Raw genomic sequence first — 19,316 nt, forward strand, 5'->3', positions numbered from 1 at the left:
GCTAAAACAACCTCTAATTGGAAAAAAAAATAAAATTTTTCATTTTCACGATCAAATTCGAATAAAATCTATGCAACAACTGTGTGGTCAAAATGCTCACTACACCCCTAGAGGAATTCCTTGTGGGGTGTTTCCAAAACGGGGTCTTTTTTGGGGTGTTTCCTTTGCTTTGGCACCACAAGACCTCTTCAAACCTGACATGGTGTCTAAAATATAATCTAATAAAAAGAAGGCCCCAAAATCCACTGGGTGATCCTTTGATTCTGAGGCCTTTGTTTCAGTACATTAGCACACTAGGGCCACATGTGGGATATTTCTAAAAACTGCAGAATCTGGGCAATAAATATTGCTTTGTGTTTCTCTGGTAAAACCTTCTGTGTTACAGAAAAAATTAATCAAAATGGAATTTCTGCAAAAAACAAATTAGTAAATTTCCCCTTCATTTTGCTTTAATACCTGTGAAACGCCTAAAGGGTTAAACTTTCTAAATTCTGTTTTGTATACTTTGAGGGGTGCCGTTTTTAAAATGAGGTAATTTATGAGGGTTTCTAATATATAGGCCCCTCAATGCCACTTCAGAACTGAACAGGTCGCTAAAAAAATAGGCTTTTGACATTTTTTTGAAAATGTGAGAAATTTCTTCTAAAATTACAAGCCTCGTTGAGTCCTATAAACATAAAAGGATGTTCAAAAAATAATGGCAACATAAAGTAGACATATGGGAAATGTTAATTAGTAACTTTTTTTGTGTGGTTCAACAGTCTGTCTTATAAGCACATACATTTAAAATGTAGAAAAATGCTTTTTTGCAAATTTTCTCCACATTTTGGTGTTTATCACAAATAAGCGCTAAATATTTGAACCAAATTTTACCTCTGACATAAAGTACAATATACCACGAGAAAACAATCTCAGAATTGCTAGGATAGATAAAAGCATTCCAAAGTTATTACCACATAAAGTGACACATGTCATATTTGAAAAATGAGGCTCTGTCAGGAAGGTCAAAAGTGGCTGCAGCGGGAAGGGATTAAATATGAATCATATGCCCATCAGTTTTTTTCCTCAGACACAAACTTCTGCTGACAACACAAACAAGCTGATGCTCACAGCACACAAACTGTCTGCTAGCTACTGCAGATAACATGATAACATCTCTGCCTTTGGTTCCCTGGAAGTGCCGGATATTGTTCCGTTAAATATATCTCACTTTATTCTTCTTATTTCACAACTTCAACAGTTACCATCAGATATTGGTTTCACAACAGGCAAAATGTGTGAGCTAAATGAGGTTAATGTGGGCTATGCTTAATGTCACTAGTAAGTGCCTTCCCAAAGAAAAGGTGAAACTACAGTATATGTATAAACTTTTTCCTATTGCAATTTACTTACAGCTGCAGATAACATCTATGTGTATGCACATAAATGTATAAAAAGCAATGAAAAAAACTCTTTATACAAAAAAAGTAACTTAAGTTTATGAATTGATGAAAATTAAACAGAAGCTAAAATTCTAGATATTTTTGGCTTTGAAATGAATTAAATAAGCCTACTTTAAAGAGCAACCAGACTCTCTTCCATTAGCCTCTAAGCAAACAGTTCCACTGAGGCCTTTGGCTCCTATGAGACAGCTTTGCTCCACATAGTCAATACCGCCATTCAGGGACACTGTCCACCTTCCTCCTACTCCCGCAGTAGTGGCTCAACATTCTCCCACTAGCTCTGCTCCTGTAACATGCAGAATAAATCCATGCGCTCTGATGCTTTTGATCTCATGTGTTTTTAATATATACTTACATACCATACACATTCAAACATGTTATTTTTAGTTTTTTGCTGCATGGCAATGGGACATGAAGCATCAGTGATTTTGGTGTCGTATATTTTACCTTTGTTGTTATTTATGGCATCTACGTCTCTCCTACTCTACTATTTTATATCTAGATCTCTCTTAAAGAGGCTCTGTCACCAGATTTTGCAACCCCTATCTGCTATTGCAGCAGATCGGCGCTGCAATGTAGATTACAGTAACGTTTTTATTTTTAAAAAACGAGCATTTTTGGCCAAGTTATGACCATTTTTGTATTTATGCAAATGAGGCTTGCAAAAGTACAACTGGGCGTGTTGAAAAGTAAAAGTACAACTGGGCGTGTATTATGTGCGTACATCGGGGCGTGTTTACTACTTTTACTAGCTGGGCGTTCTGATGAGAAGTATCATCCACTTCTCTTCAGAACGCCCAGCTTCTGGCAGTGCAGATCTGTGACGTCACTCACAGGTCCTGCATCGTGTCGGCACCAGAGGCTACAGTTGATTCTGCAGCAGCATCAGCATTTGCAGGTAAGTAGCTACATCGACTTACCTGCAAACGCCGATGCTGCTGCAGAATCATCTGTAGCCTCTGGTGCCGATGTGTCCTCGCTCGTCTGACACGATGCAGGACCTGTGAGTGACAACACAGCGTGATCTCTGGAGAACACGGCTGTGCCTGCACTGCCAGAAGCTGGGCATTATGAAGAGAAGTGGATGATACTTCTATACACAACGCCCAGCTAGTAAAAGTAGTAAACACGCCCCGATGTACGCACATAATACACGCCCAGTTGTACTTTTACTTTTCAACACGCCCAGTTGTACTTTTGCAAGCCTCATTTGGATAAATACGAAAATGGTCATAACTTGGCCAAAAATGCTCGTTTTTTAAAAATAAAAACGTTACTGTAATCTACATTGCAGCGCCTATCTGCTGCAATAGCAGATAGGGGCTGCAAAATCTGGTGACAGAGCCTCTTTAAGCTACTTTCACACGGCAGTATTTTGGTCAGTATTTTGAGTATTTAAGCCAAAACTAGGAGTAAAACTTGCACAGAGAAAAAATATAATGGAAAAATTTGCACCTCTGGTTTTGGCTTTTAAGAGGGGTAATCGTGACGGTTACCTTTATTCTGCTGTACTATGTATATACTGTAACTGTAGTTTGTTATTACTTTTATTATTCTGGTTATATGTGTAGAAGGAATATTATTTCTAAATTAGTGATTTGATAGATTGTACTGAGCATGCCCAGAAAGCCCAGCATAGGACACTGAAGAAAACTCTAGGATGTGGGGGAAGGACGTGGGAATGGGACACTTCTTGTGACATGCTTGTACGTGAAAATGCAGGATGGAGTTTTTATGGTACCAGAACTGAACCAGTAACTTTTTTATTTTTACATATGGGATATTGGAGAAAACAGTAAAAAATATCCTTTATTTATTTTTCATTTAATTTCAGTTTGTTTACACCAATAATTCTCAATCTGTATAATGAAACCAAATTTGTTGTTTGTTCTATAGTTACTATAACATACAAGAATAAAGTTACCCATTTTAGTTTAATGTGTCTCATGCCCTTTACGGGTATGTGGGATCCGAACATGCTCACAAAGCAGATGTGTACAGAAATTTTTATAATAGACATAAGCGCAGAAAGGAGCAGAGCTGTGCCGACGAAAATCAGTAATAATCAATCATTTGATATGTGAAGGGACTTTTAAATTATATTCCTCGTAATTATTTTTGTACTTATTTTTTAACTATTTATATTGCACTGTTAATTTAATTTCTGTCTCACAGTGTCAGCCTAATCTCTTTAAGCCCTTCCGGCACAATGATGTACATGTACGTCATAGCAGGAGCGAGAGAGTATGAAGTAGGCTCACGAGCTGAGCCCGCTCTATAGAGAGCGGGTGTCAGCTGTATATACAGCTTACACCTCGCTCTAACAAACAAGATGTAGGATTCCAATGTGTTGTCATGGCAGCAGAGGGCCTACTCAAGGCTCCTAATTCTGCCATATTAGTCCTTCTATTAAGTCCTGGCAAAAGTAAAAAGTACAATGCACTGCAAGCATTGTACTCTGCTGTCTCCATCAGCCCCATAGACATTACATGGTGGAGCAGCGCGCTCAGTGACCGCCTCTCCAATCAAATTTTGCATCACTGCGATTGGGCAGTAAGGACCTCCAGTCTAGTGATCATACATTTATTACCTATCCTGTGAATAGGTGATAAATGGTCTTAGTGGGAAAACCCCTTTAAAGCTAAATCTGGCATTAAAGAATACCTATCAGTGGAAAAAAAATTCATTAGCACAATACAAACAGAATAGTTACAAGGTTGGTAAGGTTGAATAAAGATGTATGTTATAACCTACTGACTGATTTACGTGACTATAGGAATCTTAAGGCCCTTTTACACTGGGCAATTATCGGGCAGACAAGCGTTCATAGCAAACACTCGTTCGTCTGCTGATCGTATCGTTTTAAAAAACTGAAATATTATCATTGTCGGCAACACATCCCCCTGTGTACACAGGGAGACGCGCTGCTGACATGATAATAATGTATGTGGACGAGCGATTAGGGAATAAACGCTCGTCCTCATACATAGCTCCTTGTGACAGGAGCAAACAAGTGCCGATCAACGAGCTGTCTCATTGATCGGCCGATGTAATAGGGCCTTTGTTTTTTCTTATACCGCAGCCTTAGACTGACAAAATTCCTATTTTACATAACCAACAATTCATTTATCTACACAGCTATCAGATATTAATCAGATATTATCCCAGGTCTTTTGATTAGGGAGATCATAAAGTAGAACTTTTGTTTAAAAAAAAACCCTACATGTCATACATCACTGAGCATGATTTATTCATTACACCATGGATTGATTGGTCACAAGCACCTTTAGGACCTGCTAGATGGTCATTACAAATACCAATGTTAGATATTAAAACTATACTGCTGGGATCATCTATTACATATATTGCAAATGTTTATTAAATTGGCACCTGAATGAGTGATATTTAATGTACTTTCTGACTCTGATGCTGATAATCATAGTAAGGCTTCTTTATATGTATATGGGGCAGTGCTACTAAAAAAATTATTCTTCCTCACTGGGCAAACCCAGTACTGGTTTCATTATCTCTCATCTCTACTAAAATAGAATATCCTATGGAATATTGTATGGACTGGCTTAATACTTTGCTACAGGATGAAAAATTTACTAGACGTTTCTTTTCAATGTGGAAGTCATTATTCAAAAAAAATTCTATTACAGGTCTATTACTCCATACATAACAATTTTGAAAAAAAAGCTTGGTATTCTTTGGAACTATTGCGGGGAAGGGAAGGTGTATTTTTTTTAGGGGGGGTTCTTTATTGCTTTGTCTCTTTTGCTTGTTCACCGCATTGTATTTTTGCGGTCATTTACTGTATATCTAGTCAATGTCTTGCCATGTGTATTATTATTTTCTAAAAATTAATAAAAAGAGAATAAAAAAACAAATATGTCCATCAAGTTCAACCAGGGGATGAAAGAAAGGGAAGGGGAATTGGTAAACTATAAAACGTTGTTATATCCCTATTCGTCCAGAGGAATGTAAAAAAAAAAACAAAGCATGAACCACTCTGCCCTAAAATGGAACAATTTCTCTTCTGATCCCAAGTGGCGATCAGACTGGATCTACATTTAAACAAGAATTCTATACATCTACATAAGAGTTGATATTATTCTGTTCCAAGAAATCTAAGCCTTTTTTAAGCCAGTACCTGTTCCTGCTGTGACCAGCTCCTGTGGTAGGCGATACCAAAGATTCACAGCTCTTAAGATAATGAAGGCTTGTCGCCTCTTGAGATTATTTTTTTTTCTTCTCCAGACGGAGGGAGGGCCCCCTTGTCTTTTGAGGGGATTTTACATGAAACACCATATTTTTTGTATAGGCCATTTATATACTTCATAACAAGTTAATCATGTCCCCCCTTAGACGACGCTTTTTAAGACTAAATAAACGTAATTCTTTTAATCTTTCCTCATAGTTTAGATTCTCCATGCCGCTTATGAGTTTAGTTGCTCTTCCATGTATTTCTTCCAAATTCAGGGCTTCCTTTCTATGAACTAGTGCCTAGGTGAGGCTTCACTAATGCTTTGTAAAGTTGTATTATTATGTACCTGTCCCGCGAGTCCATGCCTCTTTTAATACGACAGTGTCCTGCTGGCCTTAGAAGATACTGATTGACGTTGAATGCTGTTATTTAGGGCTTATTCAGACGGATATATATGTTTTTCACATCCGAGTTTACACTCGTTCGTCTGCATAAGCCCTTTGTCTATGATCTACAAATACACCCAGATCCTTCTCAACAAGTGACTCTCCCAGTTTAATGCCCCTAAGACATATTGGGCATGTATGTGGGAAGTGGATTAAGTGCATACACGTGATTTTGCATTAATGTGTTAAATGTCTAGTCTCTTGATGATGAGCTGGCCTGTGAGCCATTCTAATGTATCCCCCTGGTGCTTCTCCTTCCCTCTACCAGAGTGAGAAGCTGCAGCTGTTTTACACTAGATGGAACTTTTTGAGATTTCTGAACATTTACTGAGAGTTTGCAGGAAGGGAAAGGGGAACTATAGGCTGCTGGATGGCAAGGGACCACTGTCACCTAATAAGATATGTAAGAAAGTTTTATGTATCTACATGTATTACTGATTTATGCAAAAAATATTATAAAGATCAGCATATTTTAAAGATGAGAAATAATTGTGTGATACCATTTTTAGTCATAAGAGACATCTGAAAGAGGGTAAATTAAATCTATTAAACACAGATTTTTCTAATTTAGCACTAAAATTAAAGTTTCCCATTTCTTTCTATATTTTATACAGCCATCACTGTAATGCTATAGCCGCACATGATAGCGCGGGCACAGCTTCTCTTCCCAGGCCATCACTATAATGTACTAATACATCAATTTGCGGGAACTGCTTAGTTCCCATGACGTAATAGTATGTCATGGGGTGGGAATGGGTTAATAAATATAATACAATATGCACCGGCTATAGCTATCCTAAATAACTGTAAGTTCTGAAAAGTGGAAACTCCTTTAAAAGCAACAATAGTTCATCTTAGAAATAGTAGTACATACATGCTTATAGAACAGGACCTGAAGAACATACAATAGCATAAAATTGTCTGTCTTACATTGCAACATTTACTACTGAAATCAACCGCCTCTGAAATTAAAACTTTTAATCCAGAGGTGGGTTTCCGTGGTACGCATATGTTATGCCAAGGGTTGGCTGAAGAGCGGTGTAAAGCACACCTTCATTCAACTCTGAAGCAGTGGAAACTTATCTTCTGAAGTGATTAATCACACTTAAAGAGGCTCTGTCACCAGATTCTCAAATCCCTATCTCCTATTGCATGTAATCGGCGCAGCAATGTAGATAACAGTAATGTTTTGTTTTTTTTAAAAACGTTCATTTTTGGCCAAGTTATGAGCTATTTTATATATATATATGCAAATGAGGTTTGAAATGGACAACTGGGCGTTTTTTTCCCGTTATGTCCAACTGGGCGTGAATTGTGTTTTTAACTGGCCGTGTTTACGTGTATGACGCTGACCAATCAGTGAACAGTCAGCATCATACACTCATCTCCATTGATTTACACAGCAGCGATGTGCAGCCACATAAACAGAGATTAACGTTAATCAAGTGTCCTGATAATGAATACACATGACCATCCAGCCTGGACGTCATGTGTATTCAGAATCCTGACACTTCTGAATCTTTTCTGTGAGATTTCCAGCAAGTGAAACTAAATCTCGTTTACCTCCGTAAGCTCGCGAGATTTCGTTTCCCTTGCTAGAAATCTCAAAGAAAAGAGTCAGAAGTGTCAGGATTCTGAATACACATGACGTCCAGGCTGGATTTCATGTGTATTCATTATCAGGACACTTGATTAACGTTAATCTCTGTTTATGTGGCTGCACATCGCTGCTGTGTAAATCAATGGAGATGAGTGTATGATGCTGACTGGTCACTGATTGGTCAGCGTCATACACGTAAACACGCCCAGTTAAAAACACAATACACGCCCAGTTGGACATAACGAAAAAAAAAACGCCCCGTTGTCCATTTCAAACCTCATTTGCATATATATAAAATAGCTCATAACTTGGCCAAAAATGAACGTTTTCTAAAAAAAAACAACTTTACTGTTATCTACATTGCAGCGCCGATCACATGCAATAGGAGATAGGGATTTGAGAATCTGGTGACAGAGCCTCTTTAAGCATCTGGCAGTTCAACAGACCAATTTGGGTGTGCCAGGAAAAATAAAGTTTGGTAGTCGGGTATTATGGTCTGAATCAATTTTTCCTTGCCCTGGCCCTTTGTTCCAGTATAGGAAAAATATAATGCTAAATTATACATTGACATTGTAGAGAATAGTTTACCCCCAACTTTGTAGAAATAGTTTAGCGAATGGGTTCAAATTAATGTAGTAGGCCAGGGCTCCATGGCAACATGGGATTGCCCACAATTCCCACAACTCATAGACGACTTCATTGTTTTCTCTTATGAGAAAGAAAGTTGCGGCCTTGTTACTTGCAAATTTTTTCCCCGCAATGGAGCCACATCCTTAACGTAGAACAGATGTCCAGGTGGTATTGAGCCAGGCCGTATGTTAAAAGATTAACAAATATATGACTCTTACCCTAGTGGTAACTGCTAGTGATATGGTTTTGACCCTAGTGTCAACATTCAGTAGAGATATGACATCCTGGTACCATTACTGCACAGTAGTATCTAGAGCTGCAAACAAATGGAGAGCCACTGGTAGGGATAATGAGAGCAACATGTGGCTCCCGAATCACTAGCTGGTGAAAACAGATCTAATGCATTAGTTGCAGAAACTAAAAATGTGTGACTTTATTTTTAAACCGTTATTAAACACCATAGTACTTTACAAATGTGCCCTATTAAACAAAACTTAAAAAAACTAGTTATAGCATATGAGTAACATGAATGAATGTTACTGACAAAAATCAGTGGTTGATACACTCAAATTTATAATCTGAATAATACCCTATAGATGGCCTTCAATAAAAATACACAGGGGAAACTTAATTTACTTTAGTGGTGATAAAATGTTGTAGATTATAAATGGACAATAATTTGCGAGTTTTTACCATTTTCTGCTGCTCTTCCAACTTACAAAAATTAGTGGGGCTTAGCAGAAGGGGCAGGGCCAGCTGCAGTCCAACAAATTCACTATAATTTACGCCAAAAAATATCGGAAATCATAGTGAAAATCTACGCCGATCTCTTTCTGACATATGGACAGCAGAAAATGCAAAAAATGTATTAAGATGCGTTGCATCATACTCCTGCGGGCTTGTGCTCAAATTAATTTAAAAGTGATTTTACATTACTATACACTGGCTAATTATTTAACTATTCCATTTTCAGTTTAGACTGCTTTTATCCAAACAATCTACTTTCATTTCTTCTTTTGTGATATATTTTACAGTTTTCACATGGGAAAATAAATGCTTGTTTTGCTTATTTATTTTTTTTAAAACCCCAAAAAACACATTCCTCCTTCCCTATGTGACTTTTTTATTCTATGGGAAAATGAACCATAATGATTTTTTTCAACCGAAAAAATAAGGAAGAGTAATTATTTGTATTATCTAAATCATACCACCAACAATATAAAGAATTTATTTGACTGTAAATTTAATACACCGTTTACAACCAAGTAATACTGCACAGAATTACAACTTAGGGCCTATTCACATCAGCATCGAGTTCCGTTTGGGGTTTCCGATCATCCATTCCGTCAGAGGAACAGATGAACTGAAATGCAAACTAAGGGCAAGGCCCCACGTGGCGGAATTGCTCTGGAATTCCGCTGCGGACACTCCGCAGCGTTAATCCGCAGCGGACTCGTTTCTCCATTGCCTTCCACTGCTTTTTAGTAGTGTTCGTTTAGACGAGGCTGAAAATTCCGCTGCGGAGCATAGGCTGCGGTGCAGAATTTGGTGTCCACAGCATTCAATGGTTGTTGCGGACGTGTGGCGGACTGGTTGCGGACTCATTGCGGAAGTTCTCCATTGACTTCAATGGAGATTCTAAATTCCGCAATGAAGTCCGCAGATGTCATGTACATGTTATGTGTGCTGCGGAGCGTATTGGTTTTTTAACATGACACTTCTTCATTCTGGCTGGACCTATGTATTTCTAGGTCTACAGCCAGACTGAGGAAGTCAATGGGGCTCCCGTAATTATGGGTGACTACGTGTGTGCACCCGTAATTATGGGAGCGTTGCTAGGCGACGTCAGTAAATAGTCACTGTCCAGGGTGCTGAAAGAGTTAAGCGATCAGCAGTAACTGTTTCAGCACCCTGGACAGTGACTACCGATCACAATATACATCAACCTGTAAAAAAAATAGAAGTTCATACTTACCGAGAACTCCCTGCTTCTTTCTCCAGTCCGGCTTCCCAGGATGACGTTTCAGTCACAGGCTGCAGCGGTCACATGGACTGCCGCGTCATCCAGGGAGGTCGGGCTGGATGCCGAAAGAGGGACGCGTCACCAAGACAACGGCCGGTAAGTATGAAATTCTTTTACTTTCACTAGGGAAAGTGCTGTCCCTTCTCTCTATCCTGCACTGATAGAGAGAAGGGAAGTACTTTCACCTCAATACGCAACGGCCAGTCCGCATCAATTTACTGAATATTTTGGGCAGATCCGCAACAGAATCTGCAACGAAGATTCTGTGCGGCATTGATGCGGACAGTTGCGGAAGAAATACGCCACATGGGGCCATGCCCTAAAGCTTCCATTTGCATTACCATTGATTTCAATGGTAATGCTTCCGTTGCAGTTGGTTTCCGTTTTGCAAAGTTTTAATTTTTTTAATAGAAACAATAGCATTGTCGACTACGATATTGTTTCCGGGAAAAAAAAATTACTTTACGGAACGGAAACAAACGGAAACCAACTGCAACGGAAGCATTACCATTGAAATCAATGGTAATGCAAACGGAAGCTATAATTTCCCTTCGGCTTTCCGTTCATCTGTTCCTCTGATGGAATGGATAAAACGGAAACCCCAAAGGGAACTACGCTGATGTGAACAGGCCCTTAACAGCAGATGTCATCAAAATAATAAATACTGTGGCACAGATATCAAAACTAAATATACATGAAAAAAATCCTTAATCCGTTAGTAACCACCAATACGCCTTTTCACGGTGGTCACGAACGGGCCTCAGCTGTGTGGGTTGGAGCAGGTCAAAATTTCCTTCATCGAGACAGTTTAACCCTTTAAGGCCGGGTTCCCATGTTGCGTAAACACTATGGAACTTCCGCAATGGAATTTTGTGTGGAAATTCTTTAGCAGTTACAGTAGTAGCAAAGTGGATAAGATTCACAAAATCGCATGCCCATGCTGCGGGAAAAAAATGCAGCGTAAACGTTAATAAATTGACCTGCGGTGCGGAATTTAATTTAAATAATTTACATGCTGCGTATTTGTTGATTTTCCGTTGCAGGCTTTCCCTATTGAATTCAATAGGAATGCAAAAGCCGCAACAGAAACCCAAGTGCTTTTTGCAGTGTATTCGCAGCGATTACGCCGGAAAAATCCCAACTCCAGAAAAAATAAATCATGTCTTCTATACACATTAAGAGCAAAATTGTGCTCTCCTATCTTTATCTATCACATATATAGAAGCTGCAGCTGCATGTACAGCAGTACAGAGTAGTGTAGATGAGAATCCAGCACTGAGGTGACATAGGGCTGCAGCAGTGTCTCTGTGTCTTTCTCACTCTGCTCCTGTTTCCTCCCCCTGCTCAACCCTCCCCTCTCCCCAGTTGTTACATGAACAGGCAGTAAAGAGACGCACTCCACCTTCTGCAGCCCGTCAATTCTGCTCTGTCCCAAGGGACAGACTTGGCTTGACAACAGGGAGTGCAAAGCAGATTACAGGAAGGGAGACACCAAGTGGCAATAACTTCATACAGAATTTGCATGAATGAAACAACAAAATGTTAACAGTAAGTTACAAAGTTGTTTATATCAGGTATATGATTAGATTAGCATAAGTTGTTTGAAGTTAGTGTCCATTTAAGAGAACTCTTTATAAATGAATGCCCTCAAACCTAAAGAAGCTGACAAAATGATGTAAAGAAGAATAGGCCAAAATTTTCCCAAAACTATTTGAGACTGATAATCTCGTACAGAAAACGTTTACTTCAAGGTATTGCTTATAAGGTGTACTTATTTTTTCCTCACTGTTTTTTGGGAAAAGTGACTCAGTTTTTAAATCGGCTGCATTTTTTTTTGTTCTCACCATAAGTCATTTGTTTGTTTATAGAAGTTGGTGAGGACCACACAATTGTTAGGCTCTGTTCACATCTGCGTTGGAGGCTCGTTTAGGAGTTTTCGTTGCAGATTACGTCATTTTTTACTAGACAAAATAGCGCAGCATGTAGCGTTATTTTTTCCAGGAAAATGAGGAAAACCCAACAGAACCTTGACTGTATATTTTGTTTCTCTCTTCATAAGACAAGTAATATTAGGCCCTGTTCACATCCCGTTTGTGAAGTACATTTAGCGTGTAAGGAATATACGCTAAATGTGTCCACAGGGTTACATTAGTCTAAAGGAGGCCAAAAGATTGTATGGACTAGTGTAGCAGACTTTGCTATTCCATTTACATCAATCTAGTAAAAAAATGTATACCATGCGGTAAACATTTTTTTTTTTTACATTGGAGCTTATGGATACTGTATGGCTCCGTAATAAGCATCTATTTAAAGTATATACCCCATGAGCTTTTCATGATGTATACGTTAAACGGATGCCATAAAAGTGGTGACAGAAGACTGTGACGGATGCCATACAGTGGCATACATCACCCATAAGCTATTATGGCATCCATTCAACGTGTACGTCATGAAAAGCTCATGACATATAGATTAACCAAAAACCATATTACCCTATGGGTTAGAGATGGCATTGTTAGGCATACTCCTTTTAACATATACACTACCGTTCAAAAGTTTAGGGTCACTTAGAAATTTCCTTATTTTTGAAAGAAAAGCACAGTTTTTTTCAATGAAGAGAACATTAAATTAATCAGAAATACACTCTATACATTGTTAATGTGCTAAATGACTATTCTAGCTGCAAACATCTGGTTTTTAATGCAATATCTACATAGGTGTATAGAGGCCCATTTCCAGCAACCATCACTCCAGTGTTCTAATGGTACATTGTGTTTGCTAACTGTGTTAGAAGGCTAATGGATGATTAGAAAACACTTGAAAACCTTTGTGCAATTAGGTTAGCACCGCTGTAAACAGTTTTGCTGTTTAGAGGAGCTATAAAACTGACCTTCCTTTGAGCTACTTGAGAATCTGGAGCATTACATTTGTGGGTTCGATTAAACTCTCAAAATGGCTAGAAAAAGAGAGCTTTCATGTGAAACTCGACAGTCTATTCTTGTTCTTAGTAATGAAGGCTATTCCATGCGAGAAATTGCCAAGAAACTGAAGATTTCCTACAACGGTGTGTACTACTCCCTTCAGAGGACAGAATACACAGGCTCTAACCAGAGTAGAAAGAGAAGTGGGAGGCCCCGCTGCACAACTGAGCAACAAGACAAGTACATTAGAGTTTCTAGTTTGAGAAATAGACGCCTCACAGGTCCTCAACTGGCAGCTTCATTAAATAGTACCCGCAAAACGCCAGTGTCAACGTCTACAGTGAAGAGGCGACTCCGGGATGCTGGCCTTCAGGGCAGAGTGGCAAAGAAAAAGCCATATCTGAGACTGGCTAATAAAAGGAAAAGATTAATATGGGCAAAAGCACACAGACATTGGACAGAGGAAGATGGACAGACGAATCAAAATTTGAGGTGTTTGGATCACACAGAAGAACATTTGTGAGACGCAGAACAACTGAAAAGATGCTGGAAGAGTGCCTGACGCCATCTGTCAAGCATGGTGGAGGTAATGTGATGGTCTGGGGTTGCTTTGGTGCTGGTAAAGTTGGAGATTTGTACAAGGTAAAAGGGAGTTTGAATAAGGAAGGCTATCACTCCATTTTGCAACGCCATGCCATACCCTGTGGACAGCGCTTGATTGGAGCCAATTTCATCCTACAACAGGACAATAACCCAAAGCACACGTCCAAATTATGCAAGAACTATTTAGGGCGAAGAAGCAGGCAGCTGGTATCCTATCTGTAATGGAGTGGCCAGCGCAGTCACCAGATCTCAACCCCATAGAGCTGTTGTGGGAGAAGCTTGACCGTATGGTACGCAAGAAGTGCCCATCAAGCCAATACAACTTGTGGGAGGGCCTTCTGGAAGCATGGCGTGAAATTTCTCCCGATTACCTCAGCAAATTAACAGCTAGAATGCCAAAGGTCTGCAATTCTGTAATTGCTGCAAATGGAGCATTCTTTGACGAAAGCAAAGTTTGAAGGAGAAAATTATTATTTCAAATAAAAATCATTATTTCTAACCTTGTCAATGTCTTGACTATATTTTCTAGTCATTTTTCAACTCATTTGATAAATATAAGTGTGAGTTTTCATGGAAAACACAAAATTGTCTGGGTGACCCCAAACTTTTGAACGGTAGTGTACATTGAGAGCTTTTTTTGGGCATTTACACTAAATGTATGGCAAAAACATGATGTGAATGGGACGTTACTTATAGTAATAGTCCAATAACCCATTGATATATTATGCTCCTATGTATATTTATATAGTCAACTACAAATAGTTTTCATAACTTGTCTAAGTTATCATTTATTTTTAACATACTGTTTGTGGTCAAATAAATATTTGCTAATAATTAAAACAGTATATATATATAAGGGTGATCTAATTAATTCAAAAAAACAATAACAAATTGACATTGCATTAATGTATTAAATAGAAAATGTGCAAATATGCTATTTTCTTCAGTGGAAAATGCTACGGTCTACCAGTCTCTCACATTGACTGGAAGAAATTTTTGCCACTCCTCAATGGAGAATTTTTTCAGCTGTGCAATGTTTGAAGAGTTTCTTGCATGCACAGCCCATCTCAAATACTACTAAACATCTTGATAGTCATTTAGATCCAGAAATTGAATTTCTGGATGTCAAAATGAAAATTAAAGGGTGTAACATGCACACTGAGGGTTTTAGGAAACACACCTCGACAAATTCCCTACTACATTATGACAGCTCCCACCCGCATCATATTAAAATGGCCGTACATTCAATTCGTAAGATTAGAACATATAAATGACACGGATGAAATGTTCTTAGAACAAGCCAATGATCAGAAAACCCGCCTACTAGAAAGAGGCTATCCAATCTCCCTCTTAGAGAAGGCTATGGAAAAAGGCTTCAAGAAAAATCAAAAAGATCTGTCAAATCCAAAAAATAAAAAGAGAAATAAAAACATCACAGAGAATCATAGGTTCACATTTACCTTCAACTACACTCCTCAAGCCCAATTAATAAAAAATGCTATTGTTAGACATTGGCACCTGATTGAGGGAGATTCAAAATTAAGAGGAATAGCAATAAGACAACTCATCTAATTTAGGATAAGCCATACAATAAAGGATAAGCTTGTCCGAAGTAGATTCACTGAAACCAACGGTACATGGCTGGAAAGATCAATCCCAAAGGGGAATCATCGTTGTGGTAACTGTGCCCAGTGTAGATATAACTTTTGTTAAATACTTCACTTCGGAGGATTAACTCACAAAGTCCAGCAACTTGTTACCTGTAAGACTCAATTCGTCGTTTACATTCTTTTCTGCCCTTGCTGACGCTTCTACATAGGCAAGACTATAATATTCTTGTATGTCAGATTCAGGGAACATTGTAAATCTATTTCAACAAGAGAGGGAGCCCCCCCGGTTAATTTCACCATTTGAAAAAAGAGCATGGAGAGGATTTCTTATCCCTAAAGTTTGCAGGAATTGGACAGGTCCCTTTTCCAGTTAATTGAGGAGACCGCTATAAAATATTACTTAGAAAGGAAGCAGGAGGGATTATACGTGCCAGTGAGATGGGAGCTGCCGGTTTTAATGTCAAAAACGACATGGCAGTCTACCTTTAGGGATTTTTTTGTTAGATATAGTTTTTTTTAAAGTTGCTATATATGTTATGTTCGTATATGCATTTTTTTTATTTCAGTTCATATAAGGAATTATCCCAGGATTCTATCTTATAGAGTATTTGAATGCCACAAAATATATTTTCCATATGCTCTCCTTATTACTACACTAAAAAATTCCTCCTATAGCCTAATCCAAAGACCTTATGTCCTTCTATTGCTTCTGTAGATACGAGATCGCCCCTGGTCTCCGCCATCCACCGCGTCATTTGACGCGGCAGGTGGCTGGGACCAGGGGACCTCCCCTCCTCTACTCAGAAGCTTCTATGCCCCGATCTCAGTCTCGGACGTCTGCGCAGCCACAGTAAGGACTTCTGCCCTTCGGCGGCACTGCAGACGCGAGATTAACACGTCTATACGCGATGATGTAACAGGATTCTCTTTCTGGATTGGTCCGCAGGTATGGATTGGTCTGGTGTAATTGTATTATTGTTTATGTGTTACCACGGTGATGACAGCTGGCGGGGGTTTAAAAGAATGCCGCCAGCGCCGTGTTTTAGATCAGAAGAAGTGCTAGCTAGCACGAAACAGGCTGTAACCTACCAATGCTGTCTGCTTTGTCCTCCCTATAAAGCACCTTTTAACCTTTGTATGTTACGATAAAGATATTTTTTCTACTGAATGGGTGAGTGCCGCTATTCATCTTTCTTACTACTACACATTTAGATCCAGGCTTCAATTTGGCCACTCAAAAAGCCTTTTTTTTTTTTTTAGAAATTCCTTGGAGGATTTACTGGTATGTTAGAGTCACTGTCATGTTGCGAGGTCTACTTTAGGCTGAGCTTAAATCTTCTGACAAATGGTCTCAAAATATCCTCTAGCACCCTCTGGAACAATGAAAATAATGGATTCTAAGATAGTGTGCTGCTGAGGCCCTGATGAAGCAAAGTAGCCCGAAATAATAGCATTTCATAATAGGCGAAATAATAGCCTGGTCATTTCTCCCTTCTCTCTCTTCGCATCATGTAATAGACATAATAGGAAGATGTTATTATACAGTTTACATTATGAGTATGAAACATATTATTTGTGCTATTTTCTGTTCCTTACTGACCTGTGTCAGTTTTATTATATAAGAAAAGAATTTAAATATTTTTGAAAGTTTATATTATTGCTTTATTGCGTTTTTCAATAGAAAGTTATTGATTAAAAAGAAAACAAAAACATTTCCAACTCCATGATTTAACAGTTTACATCAGGTTCTTCTAGTGAAATGCTGTCTTTGGTGTTCACCAAACATGTCTTCTACTACTGTGGCCAAATAACACTAGAATTGTCTGGCTAGAGAAAATTGTTCCATGGGCAATCTTTAGTCATGCCCTGATGTTCTTTATGAACAGCAAATGTTTCCTCCTAGCACGTCTTCCACGTAGATCTAATTTGTGCTGCCTCTTTCTAATGTTAGTCTTTGACATCAATAGTGGGGAGAGCTATTGTATCCATAGGTTCCCTGGTGAAATTCTGGAATTCCCAGAAACTTCTTTTGGCATTGGGATTTGGCTGAACTTTCTGGGATGACTTTGCTTCTGCAAGTTGACAGTTGTTTAATAGTAGATAGAATAACCCTTGCTGGAAGTGGTTTTTATTTGCAGTAAAAGAATTCATGGGTTGGCAGCAGGTCATGACAATCCAGTCTGGTCGGAACTTGTCTTGGTATATAGAGAAATACAAAAAAAAGGGGGTAAGACCCGCGTCTGATAGTGTAGTAGTCTATGCAATTAGCCAGATAAAGAGTCAGTACTTACACAACCCCATATGGGAAAAACAGCTTGTCTGGTTCTCCTGGACCTTGCTTGTTCACCTTTTCCTCGTGAGAGAGAGGGATGGTGGTGGCTATATCACCATGAGGACCAAAAGACCCTACGCATATTAAGCTGCATTTCCCATATGAGATTGTGTAAGTACTAAGTACTAGGTCTTTCCCCCTTTTTTGTATGATAGTTGCTTGGATTGTCTTTAATTGTAGATGATCTTCTGGACAGTGGAATAACTGATGTCCAATTGTTTGGCCTTTTTAAATCCCTTTCCAGACTCATAAGCATCAGAGTGCTGCAAACAGCTCTGATTCAAGATATTTCAACAACAGTGAGCAAACCAAGCTAAATGTCTGAGGTTTAAATAAGACAGGTTGCTCCAAGATCCTCTCTGTGGGTATAATCGCACAGTGCGGTCATATTGCCTCGATTTTCACAAAATTCCTCAAAAGTCATGGCAAAAAACACAATTTGAACACGCAGTTGCAATAGATTCTGACCAGGTTCTAATTATTTGTATCTGATCTGGTGCACCTGATTATAATTTTAGGTCTTGATGGAAGGATAACTAATAAATGACATATCTATATTTGTAATAAATTATTGCAGTCAATTGGTAAGTGTCTTTTGTTAAATTACTTCATCTTTACGTACTATTTGGATGGAAATCAATATTGATATAATTACATATGTAAAAATGTTTACATATGCAAAATAAAAATAAAACACACTTTACATAGGGTGTCCTTACTATTTCACATTACTTTATATCTCTGATTGCCCTGAAATGCCTAAAATATAAAAGGCTAAAAATATGTATAGCCAAGTTCTACACCACTGTGGGTTACATAATTGGAATTCTAGATGGGTCAAACCAGGGATATATAAGGCATACCAATGGGTTGTTTTGCTTTCCAAAATCTCCCCATCATGGGTACAACAACAAACATCTCATTCTATTCATGTTGTTCGGTTTGAATGTACCCTCATAATTTTAAATTGACCTCACCTGACATTTGGGTCATATCCTGTGCCTCATCTGTTTCCATGTTTCTCTGATTATCTGTAAATTAAATTTTGAAGACTGTTAATATGTATTTAAATGGACTATAAACTAAAATCTATAATTGTTAATATATTCTTCCTTTCTCTTGTTTCCTTCTGTACCTGAATGAGTATCAGACAGGAACAGACCTTGAGCCTTTCAGAAAAAAAATAAAAAAATAACAGAATTACAAAGATGTATAAAGAAATATCATTAGTAGCACAGGAGGACCAAATTTGTTATTTATTGTTAATTTCCTACTGCATAATAACCCAAAATGCAAACTGACTGCAACAAAATTAAGCAGAAAATTAAATGGCCTTGGGTCATTGTAGGCACAGAATTCATTCTCTCGGCTGATCCATACTTATGTTCCTTTTAATTTACTGAGCATGCATCGATGAACCTTGAGTCAGCTTGGTGACACGCGTACAATCAGCAATCAAAAACGAAAGCAATTTGCTGAAGAATGTCTCATTTGCCCAAGCA

The 19,316-nt window shown here is 38.4% G+C and overlaps 1 protein-coding gene across 4 annotated transcripts in view; it reads right to left on the bottom strand.

Moving 5' to 3' along the window:
• Window positions 1-19,316, bottom strand: part of IKZF1 (IKAROS family zinc finger 1) — a 232,159-nt gene that overhangs the window by 171,425 nt on the left and 41,418 nt on the right. For all 4 annotated transcript variants that reach the window (XM_075826995.1, XM_075826998.1, XM_075826994.1 and 1 more), the window contains exon 2: window positions 18,792-18,845. In XM_075826995.1, the coding sequence (XP_075683110.1) occupies window positions 18,792-18,845 (54 nt within the window). The remainder of the gene's footprint in view (window positions 1-18,791; window positions 18,846-19,316) is intronic.

The sequence above is a fragment of the Rhinoderma darwinii genome, chromosome 5 (genome assembly GCF_050947455.1).
Source record: "Rhinoderma darwinii isolate aRhiDar2 chromosome 5, aRhiDar2.hap1, whole genome shotgun sequence".
NCBI classification, from domain to species: domain Eukaryota; kingdom Metazoa; phylum Chordata; class Amphibia; order Anura; family Rhinodermatidae; genus Rhinoderma; species Rhinoderma darwinii.